Here is a 23,740-nt window from a genome sequence, read left to right as displayed (position 1 = left end):
TTTTAAAGTCATTCGTCATAATCACTGTCATCTTTTACAATGCTGGCAATTGGTCTCCATTCTCAGAGCTGAGTTAATGAAATTCCTAATGGTTTGTGTTGAGACAGGTACTTGTAGGAATATAAATTGGAACAACATTGTTGGGAACCACTCCAGTATTCTTGCCTGGAAAATCCCATGGACTGAGGATCCTGGTAGGCTACAGTCCATGGGGTCGCAAAGAGTCGGACACAACTGAGCGACTTCACCTCACTTCACTTCACTTTTGGTGATATTTATCAAAAGCCTTAAAATATGCATACCCTTTGACTCAAATTCTACTATAAGAATCCATCCTAAGGAAAACACATGCAAACAAAGATTTAAGATGAAAGATGCTTGTTGAAGTATTGTTTATAATTGTGAAACCACCTAAATAGGGAAGTGAATGAAGGGGTGCATAATATAGACAGACCTGGATTAAAAGTATGGCTCTTCTACTTGCTAATTTACTAGTTATGTGATCCTGGTCGAATAACAACTTATCTGACCAGTTTCCCTGGTAGCTCAGTTGGTAAAGAATCCGCCTGCAATGCAGGAGACCCAGGTTCGATTCCTGGGTCGGGAAGATCCACTGGAGAAGGGATAGGCTACCCACTTCAGTATTCTTGGGCTTCCCTAGTGGCTCAGCTGGTAAAGAATCTCCCCACAGTGTAGGAGACCTGGGTTTGATTGCTGGATTGGGAAGATCCCCTGGAGGATGCAACAGCTACCCACTCCAGTATTCTGGCCTGGAGAATTCCAAGGATTATACAGTCGCAAAGAGTCTTGACTCACTTGACGCAGATACAAAGATGAAAATAGGAGTTAAAGATACACACACACACACACACAATGGGAATTATAATTATCTACCCTGTTGATTTTCCACGTTTGTCATTTATTGAGTGAGATAAATATAGATCATGTAGATCATCTCAGAAAACGTTTGGCACATAGTAGGTCCTCAGTGAAAGGTAGATATTATTAAGGAAAATATGGCCCATGAATATGGTGGAATATATGTGTGTAAGAGGATAAATAGCATGGAAATACTATTAAAATAGCACAGAAATACTATTTATATATTCGATAAAAACAGGGCACAGAGATTTTTTTTTTTTTTTTTTTTTGACCATGGGGCATGCAGGATCTTAGTCCCCTCACCAGGAATCGAACCCATGCCCCCGGCAGTGGAAGCATGGAGTCTAACCTACTGGACCGCCAGAGAAGTGCTGGGTTCAATATTCTTGAATATGGTCTTAGCTAGGGTTTCAGAGAGATGGAGAGATCAAAGAGAGAGATAGAACACCAAAACAGGGAGAGACTTAAAGTAAGACTAAATGACATTGACTTTTTTCTTTGGCTGAAAAAATCCAGAAAACCATAGCAATCTTCGCACTCAGCCCTGACATTAACTCCCTTTCTCTCTTTCGCTTTCCCAGGGTTACACTGTATGCTGAGTTCCTTCCCATGAAAGCCAGAGCTAAGTGTATTTTGCTGATTGAGGTAAGGAGGATGGTCTGGGAGTCTGAAGAATACTCAGTCTCTGAGCAGCAGATTCCCTGTGTCTTGAGCCACAGGACAAAGAAAATGGAGTTTAAGAAAAATACAATATGCAAGGATTAAAATGAATCAGTTATGTTGATTTCAACATGGTGGTTTTGCAATATGGATAAATTACTCCAACAACAAGCAAAATCAATCCACCATTGCTGAAAAAAAAAAAAGAAACACAAAACTGGTGGCAGGCAGGTAGAAAGTCTGTCTTGAACTAGAAATGACTTTTATCTGAGAGTTGGTTTTGAATAGTGTACCTTGAGTGGACCAAACTCCTGCCGTTCACCTGTCATCATTCATTACCTCTGTTTGTATCCAGACTCACTCATGTCATATGTGAGATCCCCATCCACGGCCACCTCTGTGGCCAATAGACTGCCTTAAAACTCTCCTGGACCAGTCAGTCCCTCTCAAGCCCTCCCTCTGCCAGGGTCCTGTGACCCATTTTCCAACTACGATCTGGAAGCCCTCAGGACAAATTTGCAACTGCCTAACGGCCCTCCTCCATGCAGTAGAAATATTATTCATCTGTCCCTGCTGGACACTGAGTCAGAATCCTCCCTGATCACCATGATCACATGGCAGTAATTTTTTTTTCACATGACAGTATTGATCACATTGACCCCACTGCCCAACCGTTCTGACTGTGTCTACCCTTGACCAATCAGGGGTGGTGGTCAGCTGGTCCACACTGGTACGGATGAACCAGATTAAATATTGAAATGCGTCTGCTGCTGATCCTGAGCCCTGTGTGGCCTTCACTGCCTGCTCCCTGTCCTTTCTGAGGACCTTCAGTTGAAGGGTGCAGCCAGCCCACGCCCACCCTGGTGGAATAAACACCCCGGTCTGTCTTTCCTCTCATCTCCTATGGGGTTCCCCATTGGCTGCACCCAATGTAAAGCCAGAGGACAAGGAGTCTGTGGATGAGGTCCATACAAAGAGCAAGGTGGAAAAGCATGGAGTGACTCTGAGAAGCAGACAGAAGATGTTCAGCCCCACGGGGGAGAGGCAGTTCTGATAAAGGAGACCGGGGCACTCTTGGGCAAGGAAGATGAATGTCAGTAGGCAAAAAGCAATGTGTCCACTGCTCTGCTGACCTCACACAATATTGATCGTATTGATCTCCGTAACCAGAGCTGCCACAGTGCACACTCCAGTGGGTGCCATGCAAATATTATCCAGTGTGAGTGGCACCCTCAGGAGTTGGACAACGTGGAGGCCCTGGCCCACCCATATGGACCACAGGAAAAGGGACGGCCATTCTTACTTTCCTGACCTCAAGGATCCTCTTACCCACGTGGATAACCTTGTCTGCAGTGGTCCTGGAATTGCACACTGTGTTGACCAACGCCGCACCGTGACTGACCCCCATTCTCCCCTACCAGGTGTTCTGGGCCATCGGGACAGTGTTCGAGGTCGTCCTGGCTGTGTTTGTGATGCCCAGCCTGGGCTGGCGCTGGCTGCTCATCCTCTCAGCTGTCCCCCTCCTCCTCTTTGCGGTCCTGTGTTTTGTAGGTATCCTTTAAGAGACCTCAGCCTTTGCTATTAGTCTCTTGCCATTCACTATATTTTGGTGGGGAGGGTGTGGAGGAGGGCGCCAAAGCCACGTGGTGGCCTTAAGATTATTTCTTTTAATCTGGAAATGAGACAAAGGGACAGGGCTAGGGGCAGGCCCAGTACAGGGTGTCAGGTTTCCTCCAGACTCTGCTGGGATGTCCTTGAGAGAGATATCAAGGGGGTGGGGGATATCTTGCCTCATCCCCCCATGATAGAATCTTAAATATTTGGCTTAAAACATGGCTGGATGCTTCTGTAACAAGCAAAGCCTATATATTCGTAACTTAACACGATAGGAGTTTATTTCTCATTCACAGAACAGTCCAGAATGGGTGCTTCTGTTTGACAGGTGTGATTCTGGGCAATCGTCTGTTATTGTTGTTTAGTCACCAAGTCTTGTCTGACTCTTTGCAACCCCATGGACTGTAACCCACCAGGCTCCTCCATCCATGGGATTTTCTGGACAAAAATACTAGAGTGGGTTGCCATTTCCTTCTCCAAGGGCTCTTCCTGACCCAGAGATCAAACCCATGTCTCCTGCACTGGCAGGTGGATTCTTTACTGCTGAGCCACCGGGAAAGCCCTTGCAATCTTCTACACATAGACTGAAGAAGGGCATCACTTGGCCGGGAATATTCTGCTTATATGCCATTGGTGTAAGCATGTCACATGGCCTTGCCTAGGTGCAAGAGCTGCTGGGAAATGTAGTTTCTGGCTGGGTAGCCATATCTGAAGACAACTCTATTCTATGGAAAGGGAAGCATGAATTTTAATCTCTGCTACATTCTCATTTTACTGATGAGGAAACTGATGCCCAGAGAGGTTGATTGACTTGTCAAAAGGCACACAACAAATAAGCAACAGAAACCACTCGAACCAGATCTTCTGACTCCAAGTCTCATACTCTCTTATTTCACAGACCACTGTTACTTTGTTTTATGAAGATACCTTTATCTAGTCACGTGAGGTTGGGACTCTATTAGGCCTAAAGGTATTTCTGGTTTCCTTCTGTCTCTTATACTGAGTTTGCAAGATGATGCTAAACACAGATGAGGTGTAGTTTCTTGAGAGATAGAGAGATGATGATGGTGTTGAGAGAGGTGAAACTTTTTCTTTTTTGGCAGTAGTCTTAATTCAGCCATCACCTGGAACTCAGAGAAGCACCAAATTATAGTCATAGCAACAACCACAATGGCAGCTACATCAACCATTCCCAGCACTGTGCTGAGCATTTAGGATAATCCCATCTAATCCTCTCAACAATCCTAAAAGGGAGGGTCTATTATTATCCCCATTTGATGGATGAGGAAATGGAGGCACAGAGAGGTCAAGTTATTGCTCAAGGTCACAAAGCCATTATTATCAATGGCAGTGCCGGGACTTGAAGCCAGGCTTCTGGCCCCAGAGCCTTTGGCCTTTAGGACTTCACACACAGATGAGAGTGTATGGCTGGGACCAAGGGTTCTGTTCCACCGTAACTGGCCACATCTCGGTCTCCTGTCCCCATAGTGGCTGCCGGAGAGTGCAAGGTATGATGTGCTGTCCGGGAACCAGGAGAAGGCCATCGCCACCTTAAAGAGGATAGCCACGGAAAACGGAGCTCCCATGCCTCTGGGGAAACTCATCATTTCCAGACAGGTCAGTGCCAGGCGGACAGACTGCAAGTGTTGCCACATGAGCTGGGGAGCTTGTGTACGTGAGGGGGTGGGGATGCAGTGGGCAGGACCCGCAAGTGGAATTTGGCAACTTCAATCTGTGTATTTTCATTGCCAAGTCTTACAAGTGCCACCTGGAGCCTTTAGCCAGTGACTAGAGAAATGTCGTATAATGTCCCCTTATGGGGGGACTACTCTTGCTTCAATTTTATCTTTGAGCACCCAGGAAGTCTGATGAGCAGATGTGGTTGCTCAACAATAATCCCACATTAGGAAGTGCCATGATAGACTTATATCCAGGGCACTGCACCACGCCTGTGTAGACATCCTTAATGGATGGTGCATCATCGCTCCCCACGTTAACACCGTCAGGGACTCCTCTGCAGTACAAACAGATGAGCAGCTACCGTGGGTGCAAGGGGGGAAGGAGCCAGATTTAAAGGCTGCAATCCCTGCCCTCAGGAATCAACCCTGCAGCTTATAAAAACATCACAAATACCGTTAAGCAAACAACAGAGCTTACAAGGAAATTATTTTTTAAAATAAAATTACATTTCTATATTGGGGGAAAAGAACTGAATGGAATTTCACCAGCTCAAGAGGAAGTATTAGGCTGGGTCTGACACATGGAAGCCAAGGACATACCCCAGATTTGCTTTGGGAAGCACAGGGGTGGGGTAGGGGGGCCTCCCAAAGAGCCTGGGGGCAGGAGGCTCATTTAGTTGCCTTTGGGGAGGGACTGCGTTCTCCCCGCTCCCTTCTGTGTGAAGATGCTCTGGATGGAGAAAGTATACAGTGATTTCCAATGTGTGCTGCAAAGCGAAAGTGACAAGGCTGGATGCTCCAGTGGTGGGCTTCTCTTTGGAAAGTAGCTGCTGCTGCAGGGGCCTCCCTGTGTTCTGGGTACCCGGCAGCGAGTATTTTTTGGTGGGGGATATTTCCTTCTGGGGTAGGTGCATGGCCACTGCCCACACATCTGCAGGGGAGGAGAGTAAATGGCATTCTTTGTCTTAAAACAGGAAGACCGAGGCAAAATGAGGGACCTGTTCACACCCCATTTTAGATGGACAACCTTGTTGCTGTGGTTTATATGGTAAGAGCTGTTTGTTCATGCTTGGGTCCCCCTCATCTGCACCCTGTTTGGGGTTTTGTTTGAACGCGATGCAATGAGAACTGTTCCATCTTGGGCAACATTTGCAGAACTGAGCATCACTTTCATGACCTCTGTGTTATTCAAGTATCCCCTGTACTGTTGTTTGCTTAGCCTTCTTTTATTTGACTCACTTTTTACTCTGATAATTTTTTTAAAATTGAAGTATAGTTGATTTACAATGCTGTGTTAGTTTCTGCCGTATAGCAAAGTGACTCAATTATTCATATATATGTATGCGTTCTTTTTATATTCTTTTGATATATTTATACACATATGTATATATGTGTATATATACATTTTTTATATGTATATATACATTTTTTTATCTTCTTTTTGTTATGGTTTATCCCAGGACACTGAATGTAATTCCCTGTGCTATACAGTAGGACAGATAAATGTCTTTTAAAAGGAAACTTTGTATAACTGCTTTAAGGAAAAACTGTAATTGCAGACCATAGACAGAAGTCAGTTTTTAAAGATAAATATGGTCAGCCCTCCCTAGCCGCAGGCTCCACTCAAGGACTCAGCCAACTATAGATGGAAAATAATAGAAAAAAAAAAAATTCCAGGAAGTTCTAAAAAGCAAAACTTGAAGTTGCTGTGTATTGGCAACTATTTACATAGCATTTACATTGTAGTTACAATTCTTTACACAGCACTTACGTTGTGTTTGGTATTGTAAGTAATCCAGACATGATTTGGAGTATGTGGGAGGATATGTGGGATTCCCAGGTGGCTCAGTGGTAAAGAGGCGATGCAGGAGTTGAGGGTTCAATCCCTGGGTCAGGAAGAAGCCCTGGAGGAGGAAATGGCAACCCACTCCAGTATTCTTGCCTGAAAAATCCCATGGACAGAGGAGCCTAGTGGGCTATAGTCCATGGGCTTGCAAAGAGTCAAATACAACTGAGCCTGCACGCACACGTGTGTAGGTTATGTGCAAACACTACACCATTTTATAAAATGGACTTGAGCATCCAAGGGTTCTGGTGTCCGCAGGGGCTCCTGGAACCCATCCCCCACGGATCCTGAGGGATGACCATACAGTAAAAAGTAGCTAAACTGATGGTTTACGAGAGGCAGGATGCAGGAAGCCTGTGTGCTCACGAGACAGACAGACAGGAGAGGTGTTAGGGACTCATTAGCGCGTAAGTAAGACTGAGATAGGATTAAAGAATCAAAAGGAAACTTAGGGGAATCTTTTTTTCACAAAGAGATTCTTTTGCTGTATCTAACCCACTCTCCATTTATATTACTCTTGGCTGTATCCAGCCCACTCTCCGTTTGTATTACCTTGGGCCCATATTTTGGGAACCCCTGATTTGGTCAACATGGGCATTCTCAGAACTTTCAGTTTTTATCTCGTTCCACTTTTTCTTAAATAACAGCCATGGCATTGACTGGAGGGCATTTGTAGTGAGTACTCACCTTACACCCCACAGCTAGTCAGATTTCAGCCATTCTCTCAACTCTTCCAACTGTGTAATTTCTACGGCATTAACAGTGCGGAAAATTAGCCCGGTTGAGGCTCTGTGACCTGTTTTCACCAGTTCTCACTTTTCCTATTCACCTTTGAGCAGATGTGCTAATGAGCAGGGGAGTGTCTTCAAAAAGGGCAGTTGCAGCGGAGGTGGGGGTGGAGTGTAGCAGAGGGTAGGGGGAAAGCTTTGATGATATACAGCCCCAGGTTCCAGCTCTGCCCTAACGTCCCCCAAGAACTGAATCAACTCACCAAGGCTTCAACACCTGCTGTGTGCCCAGTCCACGTATGGAGCTGGCAGGATATTTTAAAAGGTGGGGAAACAGAATTGAGAGTATCTATCTTTGAGTACATGTGATTCTGTTGGACGGACACTACTTAAATCCTAAGCAATTAATTAGAGCCTAATTTTAGAATACTATAGAAATCACATTTGGGAGCACATATTGTAAGGCAAGGAAATTAATCATCAGCTTCTGATTATGACTGAGCTCCCACATAGCTGTACTATAGGACGTGATATTCTGACCCTACAGACTGGAGTATTCTGGTTCCTGGGACAGTCGGAATTTAATTAACTGCGTCCTTCTGATCTGAAATGCCCGTGAAGTCTGCAGACGCCACACTTGGCTGGGCACAGAGCAGGTGTTTAATAAATGCTTGGTGAAGTGATTCAGTTGAACACGGAGACAGAGCTCTGCAGTTTCCTCACCCCCACTATTCAAAAGTAGAGTGTTCCACGTTTGAGTCAGTTCTAATGACTATAATGCAGGAGACCTGGGTTCGATCCCTGGGTTGGGAAGATCCCCTGGAGAAGGGAACGGCTACCCACTCCAGTATTCTGGCCTGGAGAAATCCATGGACTTTATAGTCCATGGGGTCACAAAGAGTTGGAGACGACTGAGCAACTTTCATTTTCACTTAATGAGGTAGATGAATCTAGAGCCTACTATACAGAGTGAAGTAAGTCAGAAAAAGAAAAACAAATATCATATACTGACGTATATATATGGAATCTAGAAAGGGGGTATTGATGAACCTGTCTGTAGGGCAGGAGTGGAGGTGCAGACATAGTGAACAGGCTTGTGGACACAGGCCGGGGAAGGAGAGGGTGGGATGAATGGAGAGAGTACATGGGAACATCGCACTACCGTATGTAAAATAGGTGGCCAGCGGGAATTTGCTGCATGACCCAGGGAGCTCAAACTGGGGTCACAGAGGGGACCACCTAGAGGGTGGGATCGGGTGGGAGGTGGGAGGGAGGCTCAAGAGAGAGGGAACATATGTATACCTGTGGCTGGTTCATGTTGCTATATGGCAGAAACCAGCACAATATTGTGAGGCAATTATCCTTCAATTAAAAATAAGTAAATTAAAATGTTACAAAAGTAGAGTGTTCCAATGAAAGCTTTCTCAAGCTAAAGTGGCATAAAGCGAAGAAGTAATTACCTGAGGACACATCTTGCTCGCGGCTTCCCAGGTGGCTAAGCGGTAAAGAATCTGCCTGCCAAGCAGGAGACACAGGTTCGATCCCTGGGTGGGGAAGATCCCCTGGAGAAGGAAATAGCAACCCACCCCAGTATTCTTGCCTGAGAAATCCCATGGTCGAGGGGCCTGACGGGTCACAGTCCGTTGGGTCACAAAAAAAGTCGGACACAATTTAGTGACTAAACAAGAATGAAGACCATCTTGCTAGTCAAAGAAATAATAAATGGGAATAAAGCACAGATGCTCACAGACACAGTTCAGAGGGAATGGCAGCTTGAATTTGAAAAGGAATGTCTTTCTATGTATAGCTGAATCATTTCGCTGCACAGCAGAAATTAACACAATATAAATCAACTATACTTCAATAAAATAATTTTTAAAAAAAGCTACTGGCAGGTTGGTGCTGAGATGCTGAAGGTAATTCCTGGGGAAGGAGCCTGGTGGCGCCACCATCACTGCTTGGGGCAAGACCTGCCTCTACAAAACAAACACTGGATGCTGTTTTTGCTTTCCCCCATTTTTTTCCTAAAAGTGAAAAATTTCTTCCGGCGAGCAAAAACAGGTACTAATATAGACTTCGTAAAAGTGAACTATAGCGAAGCAAGCTTTCAGAAAGTGGGGAATACCTATATTATTAAATGTATCTCCCTTCTCTTCCCTATTCAGCTCGACCCAAAAGCTCTAACATCTTTTGACATCCGTCAAAATGTTTTCTACCAAATTTTGGTTCCCCCAGCTTTTTGCCTCCTTTTGCCAGTTGAGTGAACAGCTTTGGGGGTGGCTTGTCTGTGATATAATTCAGTTCTTTTTTTTTTTTTTTTGGCTGCACTGTGCAGCATGTGGGATCTTAGTCCCCTGATCAGGGAGCAAACCCATGCCCCCTGCATTTATCTTAACCACTGGACTGCCAGGGAAGTCCCTATAATTCAATTTTCTTGATCTTTCAAAGGACACAGGATCACTTCCTTTTAGCCCTTCAATATGTTTTGTACCCACCATCTTCTTGCTCAAGTGGTCCAGGAAAACTGACCCAGCATGGCCTGAGCCCAAAGCCTAGTCTCTGCTGCTATGGGTGGAAGTCCTTCACAATGGAATGGGAATGGGGGCTTGCATTTCTCCCATCATTTCCTTACACTTCTTGCTTGCTTCCTGGCAGGTTTTCCAATGCATTTTCTTACTATGGTTTAGTCCTGCTCACCACCGAGCTCTTCCAAGCGGGAGATGTCTGCAGCAGTGAGTATCACAGCCTTCAAGCAGTTAACGCTCTCCACCCAACACATAACACACCCAACACACAAGGTCATACACACACTCCCAGCCCCCGTCCTGCACTCACAGGGCCTGGCCTGGCACAGACTCCAGATTTCTGCAAAATCCGAATATGAAAGAGCTGGGTTGTGGTTTCTGAGATGTTCTGTAGAAACCTGGACAATCTTATCATGATAGACGTAACCTTCGAGCAGAATCATATCTTGTGACCCCTCAAGAGGTCCATGAAGTCCATCCCTGAGTTTTACGGCTGTGACCCTGTGGAGCCATCCTGTGTGTGTGCATTAAGTCTGAGAACCAGGTTGGAGCTCAATCCTGGCCACACAACAGAATCACCTGGGGGAGCTTTTAAACAAAGGCAGTGCCATTTAAACAATGCCCAGACCAATTTAATCAGCATCTTCGGGCGTGGGGCCCAGGCATGAGTGGGTTTTTAAAGCTCCCCAGGTGATTCCATTGTGGAGCTGGAGATGTGACCCAGTGGACAAGAGGAATGAATAAGAAGCAAAATCTACATATGGATGTCTGGGCTTTCAAACCGATCTGTCTTTAAGAGAATATTAGATTCCTAGCATTGAACTCAGGATGGGAGATAAAGGGACAGAGTTCTTGTCTGTTTGCAGGATTTGTCCAGTTATCTTTTTCTTGTGAAGCCTTCTTAATCTGAGTTAATTGTTTTGTTTATTGGTATGAGGATTGGTATTATTAATGAGGTAGCAGAGTCCCATCTCGCTGGGGGGGTGTGAGAGAGTCTTAAATGAACTGCCCTGAGGAAGCAGTTCAGTTATACATTCGGGGTTTGGTATTGGTTTAAGCCTAAATCCTTTGTACCCGTGACAGAATACAAGTTCGTGTGTCTGACTCACAGTGAGGCCAAACAAACCAAATCGTTGGAGTTTGGAGCAGAGAAAGGTGTGTTGCAAGGCCAGGCAAGGAGAATGGGTGACTCATGTTCAGAAACCCTGAACTCCCCGATGGTTTGGGGGGAGGTTTTTATAGGCAGAATTTGGTGGTGGTGGAGGAGAGCTGCAGGGTGTGTGGCTTTCTTCTGATTGGTTGGTGTTGAGGTAACTGGGGGATGTCCCAGGAATCTTGTGCTCAGTCTGGAGTAGCCACCTTCCTTCTGGGTGGGGACCTTAGTGCCTATGTTATGCCCGATGTCCGAATCCCCGAGCGGGAAGAGAGAAGGCTTCCAAGACAATGCAACTCGCAAAAAAGGGAAGTTTATTGCTGACTCGAGTCAGGGCTTACTGCCGCAACCAACGCAGTGGTGCAGGGTCAGAAAAGCCCTGAGCAGAGGCGGTTACCCAAATTTATAAGGTATGCATAAGCGGTTAATAGCTGGCTTAAGCGGATTGGTTACATGTTTGCAAAGCAATTTTATTGGTACAAACTTTTGTTCAAACTTGGACGTTCGCGGGCTTTTCAGCTTTCCCCTGATAGGTTCGCTTTTTCTTGCTAGGCGCGTGTTGATTGGCTGGCTCCAGGTGGCCTGATAATCATGTTACCCTGGAAAACCAGGCCTACTCCTGATCTAGGCTGCCTGTCATGGCGCAGCCTCACACCTACAGAACTCAAAGATATTCCTTGAGGAGAAACCAGGCTGCACTATTAGGTCTTGACGGCTCCTCCCTTGTTTCTGCAGCCCCTCCCTTCCCAGGTTAGCAACGTGCCAAAAATTGGCAGTGTGTGGAAGGCCAATAATCAATTACATCACTGCCAGACCCAGCTTGCATTTTTGTAGACAAGAATCATTGGCATTAGTGTTAGTATTCTATCATGTGGAGTTGTGAAAGAGCCTAAGGATGTGAAAGGTGAGATAACCTGTAAGGATTCACAGAACAGGACCTTATGCCATTTCAAAGTCTTTCACTCTATTTCCTAACAGAGGACATGAGGGCAAAAAGATCACACAGGGTAAGGGAGGTCAGGAGTGTGGGGCAGAGTAAGGGGCTGTGGGTAAGTCAGAGTTTTAAACGGGGTGGTCAAGATGGCCTCGATGAGCAGCTGAGCTTTAAAGAAAGACTTGAAAGAGGTGAGTAAATCAGTCATGGTGTGTGCTGAGTCACTTCAGCTGTGTCCCACTGTGCTACCTTGTGGACCACAGTCCGCCAGGCTCCTCTGTCCATGGGATTTCTCAGGCAGGAATATTGGAGAGGGTTGCCACTTCCTCCTCCAGGGGATCTTCCCGACCCAGGGATTGAACCCGCATCTCCTACGTCTGGCAGGTGGATTCTTTACGACTGTGCCACCCGGGAAGCCCCAGTTCTGGTCTAAGCGCATTCATGTACACAGCCTGCTTCCAGCCTCTCAACCAGTTTACCCCCTAGGGTTTATTAGCCCCCGGACTGTCAGGAAGCTGGGGCTTAAAGAGGTGGGGCTCTGCCACTGCTGGTGGTGGGGAGGCACCCTGAGTTGGTCTGAGTCCGGAGCCCGTGCACCTTCCTCAGAACCCCAGCCAAATCACACGCAGGGAAGGAGACACGGGGAATGGGAGGACGCGATTCAACCCTGCGCGTGCCTCTGCCTCTCCCTCTCTCTCTCCACCTCCCAGTCTCCAGCCGGAAGAAGGCCGTGGAGGCCAAGTGCAGCCTGGCCTGCGAGTACCTGAGCGAGGAGGACTACATGGACCTGCTGTGGACCACCCTGTCTGAGTTCCCAGGTGAGGGGCCTGCGCAAGGTGGGGCTCGGGCAGTGCCGCCTGGCAGCGTGGCCAGCTGGAAGCAAATCCCATTTCTAAAAACAGCCGGGGATTTGTTTTCAAACCTTAGCTACAAGTTGTCAAGGACTGTGAAGGGGCTGACATTTTACTGTATGTTTCACAGAAAGCAAAGGTGATCTATCTTTTTCCGTCACCTTTTCTTTTGGCTGCACCCCACGGGATGTGGGATCTTAGTTCCCCGACCAGGGGTTGAACATGAGCCCACGGCAGTAAAAGTGCTAAGTCCTAACCACTGGACGACCAGGGATTGCCAGTCTTATGCCAGTCTTATAGACATATGTCCGTCTGTCACGAGGGAGGTCACGTCTGGCATAAAGTTAACTTTAAAAAGCTATCATCTTAATCACTGCCCAAGATTCACAGATACACTTTGTAGTAGACTTATAACCGACGTGATGGACATGAGTTGGAGTAAGCTCCGGGAGTTGATGATGGACAGGGAAGCCTGGCGTGCTGCTATCCATGGGGTCGCAAAGAGTTGGACACGACTGAGCAACTGAACTGAACGGAACTGGAGACATATAACGCAATGCAGTTTTTTTTAAATTTAAGCACCAGGTTTTTATTGCATCTGTACAAGCACTGTGAATTGTAGGCCATTCTTGCTTTGTTAAAATATCATTATTTTAAAGCATCTCATCAGAGTAATCACACACATCGAAAAAACAATTGTACTAGGGATTATAATGAAACCATAGTCTACTACTCTAGCGCCTCCCACCCCTCATTCAATTTCCCAGGAGGAATCACGTTTGTTTCTGAGTAACTCAAGGTGTTTTAAAGCAGATTGTCGACATCTAGTAACATTAATGACACTTACGAAAAGTACAGTTTTAAGTGATTGTTTTTACACTTTTGTAAGTCTTTTTATCATAATCAAATATCAATATAAAATATTTTTTGACTGTTCCACGTGGTTTGTGGGATCTTAGTTCCCCAACCAAGGTTTGAACCCACACCCTCCTCTGGTGAATTCCTGATATAAAATTTTTTGGCTCAAAAAAAAGAAGTGACATTGCATGACTTCTGCCATATTCTAGTCATTAGAAGTGGGTCGTGAGATCTAGCCCACTCTCAAGGGGAGGGGAGTACACAGGCTGTGAAGACCGGGAGGTGGGGGTCGTGGGGGGCCGTGTCAGACACCACCTCCCATGGTACCCCTGCTCCCTTGCAGGTGTCCTTGTGACTCTCTGGATTATTGACTGCCTGGGCCGCAAGAAGACCATGGCTCTGTGTTTCGTCGTCTTCTCCTTTTGCAGCCTCCTGCTGTTTATCTGCGTCGGAAGGTGGGTCATGACACCAGCTTTCTGTGGCCAGCTGGCTTATTTCTCAGCTGGTGGTCAGTGGCTCTTTGGACCTGCAAGCTGTGGGTTACACCCTCTGGGGGTCATCTGGAAGATCCCTCCAATCCCTCACTAGGACTGAGTCTGTGGGCTGCCTCATAACTGCCCCAGGCTTAAAGTTGGGGCCTCTGATGCGGGTGAGGGTAGGAGGGCACTTTGCTCCAAAGTTTACTCTGTCGCCATCACAGTTAGACTTTTGACATCATCTCCCAGTGAGATCCCGCATTTAGCTGTTTAATTCCTAGATGGGTTGTAAGTGCTCATTTGTTCCATGGCACTATTTCAAGGTCCTGTTTTATAATCTGCTTTCAGCATTGCTCCATCTTTTCCATCTATCAAGGTAGAACTGTTCTTCCGGTTCCAAAGGTAGAACTGGCCTGTGCTGACCTTGGAGAGACCCCAGACCAAATTGCAGATGAGAGATCTGTGAACAGTCTGGAGACATAGCTTAGATCTAGGAATGCTGATATTCAAAGACATTGTGGGAACAATGGAACAGGGGGTTGGGGTTCAGGATTGTCCTCAAAATACTGAAGAGAAGTTTACTTTCCCTGGTTCAGCTGGTTCCTAGCTCAATTCCTGTCCCCACTAGGTCCTACCTGGACTTTGGATGATTTAGATCACTTCTCCCCAACCTCGCCCCCACCCTGGGCACCACCGATGTTTCCATCTCAGCCTGGAACTTTGGAGAATGATAAACTTATAAAAGTCGGCCTTCAGAGAGACCACTGGGGTGTGTGTGTCTGCATGCCTACCTGAATGTGTGTTGGGTAAGGCGGGCTTTGCCAATTTCTAGGGCGTAAGTCGGAGAAGGCAATGGCAACCCACTCCAGTACTCTTGCCTGGAAAATCCCATGGACGGAGGAGCCTGGTAGGCTGCAGTCCATGGGGTCGCGAAGAGTCGGACATGACTGAGTGACTTCACTTTCACTTTTTCACTTTCATGCATTGGAGAAGGAAATGACAACCCACTCCAGTGTTCTTGCCTGGAGAATCTCAGGGGCGGGGGAGCCTGGTGGGCTGCCGTCTATGGGGTCACCCAGAGTCGGACACGACTGAAGCGACTTAGCAGCAGCAGCAGCAGGGCGTAAATTCTACCTGGGCAGAGAAGACTGCTGAAAGAAACTGTCAGAAAAAAAAAATGTTAATACTTGCTCATCTGCTTTTTTTTTTTCCTCTTCCTAGAAATATGCTCACTCTGTTACTCTTCATTGCAAGAGCATTTATTTCTGGAGGCTTCCAAGCAGCCTATGTTTACACACCTGAGGTAGGCGGGTGGGAAGAGATGCCTGGGAGCAGTGGTGGGGAGGGGGCAGATGGAGGGAGGAGCTCTCCTTCCAGAAACACAAAGCCTGGGCTCCTCTGACTGAAATTTGTCCTTGAGAAAGACTGAAAAAGCACACCACCCTCTAAAATATTGCCTGAACTTAGACTCCACGAGACAGCGTGTCCGTTTTCCCACACTCCGGGATGATGGGTTACTTGTTTATATTTATTTTACTTTATCTCACCTTATTTTAGATAGGGGCAAAGGGAGGGAAAGAATAGTATGCATCAGATGCTGTGCTGGGGAAGGGACACCAACACCCCACCCCCTACCCCCGCCAGCTCAGGTCTGCACAGCTCTTCAGAGCCCTCACTCTGAGTCATCATCCTAAGTCCTGATACCTCCACCCCACCTTCCAGGCCCAGCTCCAACCCTGCCTCCTCCAGGAAGCCCTCCAGGATACCCTCCCTCCCCTGACTTCATTTTATCCTGTCTGTGCCCCTCTTTGGTGTTTTTAGTCCTGTCCTGCCACATGGCCTGTCCCCCAAGGAGACCCCTACTAAGGCTCCCTGTGGACAGGGCCTGGGTCTCCTATGCTTTGACTCTCATCTGGCCTAGTGTCCCCTCAACAGGCTGGTGGATTGATTGCTGGAGCCTCACAGAAGGGAATCAGGAGAATGCTGCTGGCCCTGCAGGGACTAGGAGGCCCGGCGTCTACAATGGCAAATACCAGGGATCAGCAAACTACGGGCCATGTCCAACCTGCTGCCTGTTCTTGTCTAGTCCAAGAGTTAAGAATGGTTTTTATGTTTTTAAACAGTTGAATGCCAGATCAAAATGATATTTCTTGACATGTGAAAATTATATGGAATTCATATGTCAGTGTTCATTAGTAAAGCCTTATCAGAACAAGCCACAGCCCTTCCTGTACTGCTGTCCCCAACTGCTTTTGTGTAACAGGAGCAGAGCTGAGTAGTTACTGGAGACCAGCTGGCCCCCAGAGCTCAGGTTACTTACTGTCTGGCCCTTTAAGAAAAAGTTTGCTGACTCCTGGCTTAAGCTATTGCAGCTGGCTAGGCCCAAGGAAGAATTGGTTAAATGAATGGTGATTGATCCAAATGATAGAATTCTATGTGGCCATTAAAAACCACACACTGGAGAAGAGCAAATATGGACATCGGAGATGTCTGCAGTCTTTTTCAACAAGGAAAAAAAAAAAATCTTTAAAGTGGCATATACAGAAGTATCTAGTGGATAAATAAAACTAGATAAAACTAAAACTAGTGGATAAATCCCCTCTAGGATTTGCCTTATCATAATTTAGGAGGGAAAGGAAATGAATGTGATTGAGACTAACACAGGCGGGACTTTCCGTGGCACTCCAGGGATTAAGACTCTGTGCTTCCAATGCAGGGGGCACAGGACTGATCCCTTGTCTGGGAACTAAGAGCCCACATGCCATGAGACGTGGCCAAAAAAATCTTAAAAAAGCAAAAACAAAAAACCCAACACAGGCCACTGTGCTTGGTCCTAGATGATTGATTTCATCATTCTACTTTAGTCTGTGTTTGAAATTCTCTATGATAGAAAGAAAAAAAACTAGGAATTTCATACTTACTCATTTATTTATTTAGATATAACCACCCAGGGCAGAGGCTTCTCAGATGGTTCAGCAGTAAAGAATCCGCCTGCCAATGCAGGAGATGCTGGTTCGACCCCTGGGTCGGGAAAATCCCCTGGAGGAGGAAATAGCAACCCACTCCGGCATTCTTGCCTGGAAAATCCCATGGACAGAGGAGCCTGGCGGACTCCAGTCCGCGGGGCCGCGAAGAGTCAGACGTGGCCTGGTGCCTGAGCATGTGCAGCACGCAGGGCAGAGAGGACCCCGTTCCTAGGTTCCCACTGCCAGCTGGGCCTCCTGCCTTCTTGGTTGAGTTTCCTGGCCCCTTTGGGGTGAGACTCCCCACCCCGCCCTTGCAGGACTGACCCTAACTCAGGCCGGCCCACAGGGTGAATTGCATCCTTCCTGAGCCAGAGAGGAAGGAGGGACCTGCGTTTTCTCACGGCAGCCACTTGGGCGGCTGTGTTTCAGGTCTACCCCACGGCGACCCGAGCGCTGGGCCTGGGCACCTGCAGCGGCATGGCCAGGGTGGGCGCCCTCATCACCCCGTTCATTGCTCAGGTAGGTGTCGCCCCAAATACAGAGGGGGTGGGCCTGACCAAAGCCAACGGCGGCAAGCCGTTACCAGACGCTGGGCCTCTGCGTGGCCCTGGGTGTGTGTGCACGGCCTCATGTTGGCAATCCGCCCTGCGGAAGCAGCCGTGTTGTATGCAAGCGAGAAAGCGGAGGCTCGGAAGAGCCTTGGGACTTGTCCAACGTCACACAGCTGGGAGGGAGAGGAGCTGGGAGTCAAACTCGGGTCTTTCTGATGATCTGGCCAAAAACAGTTTGGATTAGAATAAACAGGCCACCACGCCTTAGAGGGAAACTAATGTCCCAGCCCCCAGTTTCTGATTCGGATGATTCAGTGTCCTTGCAGACTTTTTCAGGTCTTTGTACCTTGAAGCATTTCTGTCTATTTGGGGGGGATCTTATTTTATTGGAGTCTGTTTGCTTTTTTTTAATATCCAATTCATTTTTTTTCCCGTTTTTAATCATTTTTTTTTTAAATTGAGGTAAAAGTCATGTAACATAAAATTAACCATTAATTCGAGGACTTCCTTGTCAATTCTGTGGTGAGGACTCCACATTTCTAATGCCAGGGATCGGGTTCGATCTCTGGTTGGGGAACTAAGATCCCACAAGCCACGTGGTGCAGCCAAATAAATAAAATTTTTAAAATAAAGTGAATGATTCCAGTGCACCAACCCCGAGCACCCTGTATCATGCATCAAACCTGGACTGACGATTCGTTTTATATATGATATTTTACATGTTTGGAATACATGTACACTCATGGCAGAGTCAAGTCAATGTATGGCAAAACCAATACAATATTGTAAAGTAAAATTAATTAATTAATTAAAGAATAAAATAGAAAAATAAAAACAAAAAAAGAACTTAATAAACAAAAAGTCAATATTTGCAAAAAAAAAAAAAAAAAGTGAATGATTCACTGGCCTCTAGCCCTTTCATGATGTTGGGAACCACCACCTTGATCTGGTTCCAAAGCATTTTCCTTGCCCCCAAATAAACCTCCATATCCATTAAACAAATACTTCCCAGCTCTGGCTCCTCCAGCCCCTGGCAACCACTGGCATGCATTCTGTCTGTGTGAATTTTTTCTCTTCTGTGTAAATAGAATTCTAATACGTGTTTTGGCCAAGTTGTTCTGTCCCGGTACCGTTGTGTTTGAACATTGTACATCACTATTAACTAGCACTGGTTGACGACTTGCCAAGCGCCTGCATGGTGCCAAGTGAGGCATCTTCTCATTGGGAGGTGACCTCTGCCCTTCTGCCCGTTTGGCAGCTGAAGAAATGAGGTTTAGACCTGCTGTGTGATTTGCCTGGGTCATGAAGATAGGAAGCCAGCAGATGTACTGCTTTGAGAGTAAATAAACAAACTCTTGAAGGACTTCTCTGGTGGTCCAGTAGTTAAGACTCTGCGCTTCCAATGCACGGAGCATGGGTTTGATCCCTCATCAGGGAACTAAGATCCCACCTGCCTCCTGGTGTGGCCAAAAAAACCCCAAAAAACAGACTCTGCAGTCTGATGGGATCTGGGTTCAAATCCCAGCCCCATCCTTGGTCTTTGTGTTGCTTAATCCTTTTTGAGCCTCAGTTTTTCCCTCTGTAAAATGGGGTTGGAGTATGTACCTCATAAAGCTGTCTTGAGGACTCCATGGGAGTCCAGTGACAAAGAGGGCTTACAGGAGGACCTGGATTCTCAGTATCATCTGTATGATTGGTGGTGCCTGTGCGTCATTAGGGACACTCTCACCAGCGTGTGTCTCCCTCCCCCAGGTGATGCTGGAGTCATCCGTGTACCTGACGCTGGCCGTTTACAGTGGCTGCTGCCTCCTGGCTGCCCTGGCCTCCTGCTTTTTGCCCATCGAGACCAAAGGCCGCGGACTGCAGGAGTCCAGCCACCGGGAGTGGGGGCAGGAGATGGTTGGCCGCGGGGCGCACGGCACAGGTGTCGCCAGGTCGAACTCGGGCTCTCAGGAGTAGTGACCGATGGGGGGCTGCACTGGCCTTTGAGGCTGTAGAGCATGAAGAGCTGGTGGAGCCCAGTAGGGGCACCGATCGTCACTGCCCACATCGAGAACTCACCCAAGGGTACCACCCAGACCAACAAGGTTTTGTGTCTTGACTGTTTGCTCATATTCATCGAGATCCACCCGGGGATGGGGAGGCCTTTGCTTTGGGAGGTTCTCTGTATGTGTGTGTGAAGGTCTGTTAATAACCTGTGGATCTGCATGGGAAAACTGCCACCTCAGGAGTGCCCAGTGACACCAGTAGCCAGCCAGACACCATCCAGAATCCCAGAGTCAGCCGGTCACACCCTTGGTGAACAACCACCAAAAGATCTCTGCAGATACAGTCCAGGCCCAGATGGACCCTTGTGAGATCTGCCGTCCAGTAAGATGACACGTGCCAGCCACCCACTGGATCTGTTCTTAGGTTTCTCCTGCATTGCCAGCCCCAGGCTTTCTTCTTTGAAATTGCAGGTGACCTGGGTGTGGCCTGAGCAGCTTTTTCTTGGGTCTGAGAAATGCTCCTGGGGAAGGGGCGCCTGAGTTTGCATCCCCAGGGCTTGAGTAGCAGAGACTCTGGAAGATGGACATGCATTTGAACTTGAGTCTCTTGCATGCTTCCACCTGGCCTCTTCTTGGAGTCACTGTCCTTGGTTCCAGGGGATCCAAATGTGAGCACGAGGACAGCTGGGCTTGCACCAGATGACAACCTCAGAGAGTTGTTACCTCCAGGAATTGGGGGTGGAGGTGAAAGGGCGGTGAGAACCAAGCCCACAGCCGAAGCAGGGGCCTCCCCTTCGGAAGTAGAAAAGGCCTCTCCGGGGGGGTTCTTTTCTGGCCGCCTCCTTGGTCAGGCTGACTGGTGACTCTTGGGGCAAGAAAACAGTTAAGTCAGGTTTCAGCATTTGGGAGTTGAGTGTGGTACGTGGCTAGGGAAACAGAAAGAGGCTCCCCCAACCACCCACTCCCATCAGGGTCAGGGGACCAGGATCCCTTCCTCCCTGGATTCTCTGCCACCCCTGCAGTCAAGGGCTGGCTTGGTCTTTCCATAGAGACAACTCCTTGGGTTCTGGTGATGGACCACATGGCAGAGATGCTGTGCGTAGGAGGAATGGGAGGTCTCAGATGTATGAAACATGCATTTTCAAAGAAAGAGCAGGGAGGTCAACCAGTTTGGGGGTTGGCCTCCAGAGGAAGGGCAGATGCTGTTCTCAGCAGACGACATCCACTGCCAGGGTTTGGTTTCTATGAGCCTTTTCCCCATCATGAAGGCAGGAACCTAGGGAAGGAGGGAAGAAGTTTCCAGATCCCATCAAAGGCCAGAGAAGACTGACCCTCTGCTTGGAGATGTCTGCTTGAAGTGAACATTTCAAGGAAGCCAAATGTGTACGTTCATCTTTATTAAAACATGTTGGTGATGGACATTGAAAGGGTTGAAGTTTGTCCATTTGTCATAATGTCCTAGGGATGGTTCACCTTAATGGTCTTGCCAGCTTTGTTCATTCAGGGTAAGTTTGATGCTTTCGTATGCTTTAATATGATGATCTTTCCAACAAGGGGGAAAAGGTGCACAGTTGGCTGCTGACTTTGAGTCTGTTTGGAAGCAACACTCTCTGCTAATGGTGTAGAGATCACAGTGGGCAGCTCCTTCAGGCCCAGGCTCTAGATCAACTGCAAATGATCCCATGTCCCTGGATATATGGTCTGCAGCACCCCCAGGGCCCAGGCAGTCAGAGGGGGCAGTTTGGCAGAGCTTCCTCTCTCTGTCACCCACATTTCTTTGGACCATGAGTGGCTAAAGCTCTAATTATTTCTGGTCTGCTGAGCTCTCCTGGGTAACAAAGAACCTTTGCTTGTCTTTTTTGCCTTCCAGCTGACCAGACACTGCCAGATGAGAAAGTCCACTCTCTTCACCCTCAAATAACCTGGAGAAACTGGGGACTGTGGTGGGGAAGGAGAACTTGGTGGGCATAGATGTATTCCAGGGGCTGGAGCAAAGAAGCTTGTAATTGTGGGCTTTCTCGGGAAAATGAAAGGTGAACACTCTTGGCTTTCTAAATTGCATGCCCTTTTATAAAATCGATATTATTGAATGAAATAAGAGCTGCCACAAACATTGTGCAAGCCTCTGAAACACATGAGACCTTTAGCTGAAAACCTTTGTATCTAATTTTGAACCATCCAAAAGCTCCCCTTTCCATTAATGGAAATGTCATCTGTCTCTCTCAGTGTTAGGAAAGACTAGAAAATGGTAAAGAATGTTCAATGTAGCCAGGATTACGTGGTTTCTTTTTTTCCCTTACTTCAAGTATGCTCAGGAATACATACATGAGATGTGTTGGCAGTGAGAAAAAAAGAGTATCTTAGAGATGGACTTTGAATATGGATATGCATAATTTTTAAATAATGGTAAGCAACATAGAGCCTTGAAGGATGATATCTGGAGTCTTCCTTGGTTATGACAATAAACATCAAAGGACTGGAATAAGTTTGAGCTGTGAGTAAGAGCAAAACCAACCAATAGAAGTTTAACCCTTTAGAGTATTGATTGTTCATTTAACAACAAGCCCAGAGTCAGACAGTTCCAGGGAAAGTTCAGCAACTCAACAATATCATCAAGGACCCAGCTTTTTTTTTTTTTTTAGCTTTCCCTCCCCACCCTCCTCTGCATGTCAGCCATTGACCCTAAGTGTGAAACCTCATGGTGGCAAAATGGCTGCCAATGTGCCAGGCATCAAGTTTTTTTTTTTCAAAAGAGGTAGAATGGGGAAGGAGCAGTCACAACAGGTTTTCTTTCTAAAGAGTCTGTTGTTTTGGCTGGAAAGAGAAGTCCTGCAGATTTACTATTACTTTGCATTAGTCAGACCTGGGTCACAGGCCCACCCCAGCATGAGCCGTCCCCTAGTTGGGGAAGGAAGGGCCTACCTCCCACTGGATCAAGGGGTACCCAGAGCCTCTCGAACACAAAATTGAGATGCTGTTAGTACAGAGAAGGAAGACAGTGATGGTGGGATGGGAGATAGCCGAGAGAAACCCTGACACATAGTTCTCATGAAGGCTGTTAGAGTTGCAAGGAATACAACGGCTTTAAGAAGTAAAACTGTGAAATAAGACTGGGAACAGTAGTTAATTTCCTGGGGGATATAAATATGGGAAACGGAAGTGTAAGGAACAACAGGAAGAGAGGAAGATTGTGGCAGAGTACAGGGCATGGGCCCTGTCCAAAGGGAGTGGCTGCTACTCAGCTCCAACTGATATTGTTGTACCATGAGGTCAGTTGATTTTCAAGACAAGAATCTGCATTCTTATGTGAAATCTCCAAAATATTGACTGCTAGATCAAAAAAATTCTTTTTAATTTTAGTGTGTTGGATTGTTTAAAATTTTAAATGTGTGAATCTAATAAAATTCATCTGTAGGCCAGGTTTGGTTGATGGGCAACCAGTTTGCAGCCTTGGGAAGTTCTCTGAAATAAATGGAGCTGCAAAATAGAGAGCCACCAGGGTCTGAGGCAGCCCTCTCTCTGGATCTGAGGCCCTGGTTTCTGTCCCTCTCTGCAGACTGGCTTCCTTCTGCCCCCTTGTGGCTGCTGCATGTGGCTTCCACTCACCAGGGTTCATCTCTGCAAACATAGCTGACTCAGCTGTTCAGCGTCCCACTTTCAAAATCTTAAGAGAGGAAGTTGATTGGTCCAGGTCAGCATTGGTCCAATTGGTTGGGTCAGGGAGGGGTGGGGTCAAGAGGTACAAACATGGCAGCTTTGGTCATGACACTTACCGGTATGCCTGGAACCCATAGCAACACATAGGTAAACTCTCAAGTCTGTTCATTATAACTGGTATGGGTTATGTCATGGCATATGGAATACCCACCATATATTGGTATAATATTCAGCACTGAGGATGCAGACAAGAATTAAGACATGATCCCTATCTTCATGAACTCATAGTGTAGTGTGGAGAAAACACTACACATTGGGACACAGAGCCACGTGGGCGTTAATGGAGGAAGGCAGAGTGCTGTGGGAGGCACA

General features: G+C 47.0%; 1 protein-coding gene across 1 annotated transcript in view; it reads left to right on the top strand.

Moving 5' to 3' along the window:
* The window catches only part of SVOP (SV2 related protein), a 71,954-nt gene extending 48,278 nt beyond the window's left edge, over positions 1-23,676 (top strand). Inside the window, exons 7-16 of the mRNA XM_061141693.1 lie at positions 1,464-1,527; positions 2,964-3,089; positions 4,645-4,773; positions 5,810-5,883; positions 10,065-10,141; positions 12,732-12,839; positions 14,074-14,185; positions 15,428-15,509; positions 17,602-17,691; positions 19,476-23,676. Coding sequence (XP_060997676.1) covers positions 1,464-1,527; positions 2,964-3,089; positions 4,645-4,773; positions 5,810-5,883; positions 10,065-10,141; positions 12,732-12,839; positions 14,074-14,185; positions 15,428-15,509; positions 17,602-17,691; positions 19,476-19,682 — 1,069 coding nt within the window. The 3' untranslated portion in view covers positions 19,683-23,676. The remainder of the gene's footprint in view (positions 1-1,463; positions 1,528-2,963; positions 3,090-4,644; positions 4,774-5,809; positions 5,884-10,064; positions 10,142-12,731; positions 12,840-14,073; positions 14,186-15,427; positions 15,510-17,601; positions 17,692-19,475) is intronic.
* Positions 23,677-23,740: the final 64 nt, after the last annotated feature.

The sequence above is a fragment of the Dama dama genome, chromosome 5 (assembly GCF_033118175.1).
Source record: "Dama dama isolate Ldn47 chromosome 5, ASM3311817v1, whole genome shotgun sequence".
NCBI classification, from domain to species: Eukaryota; Metazoa; Chordata; class Mammalia; order Artiodactyla; family Cervidae; genus Dama; species Dama dama.
Note: the sequence above shows the minus strand (reverse complement) of the source record. Positions and strands in the feature narration are given on the sequence as shown.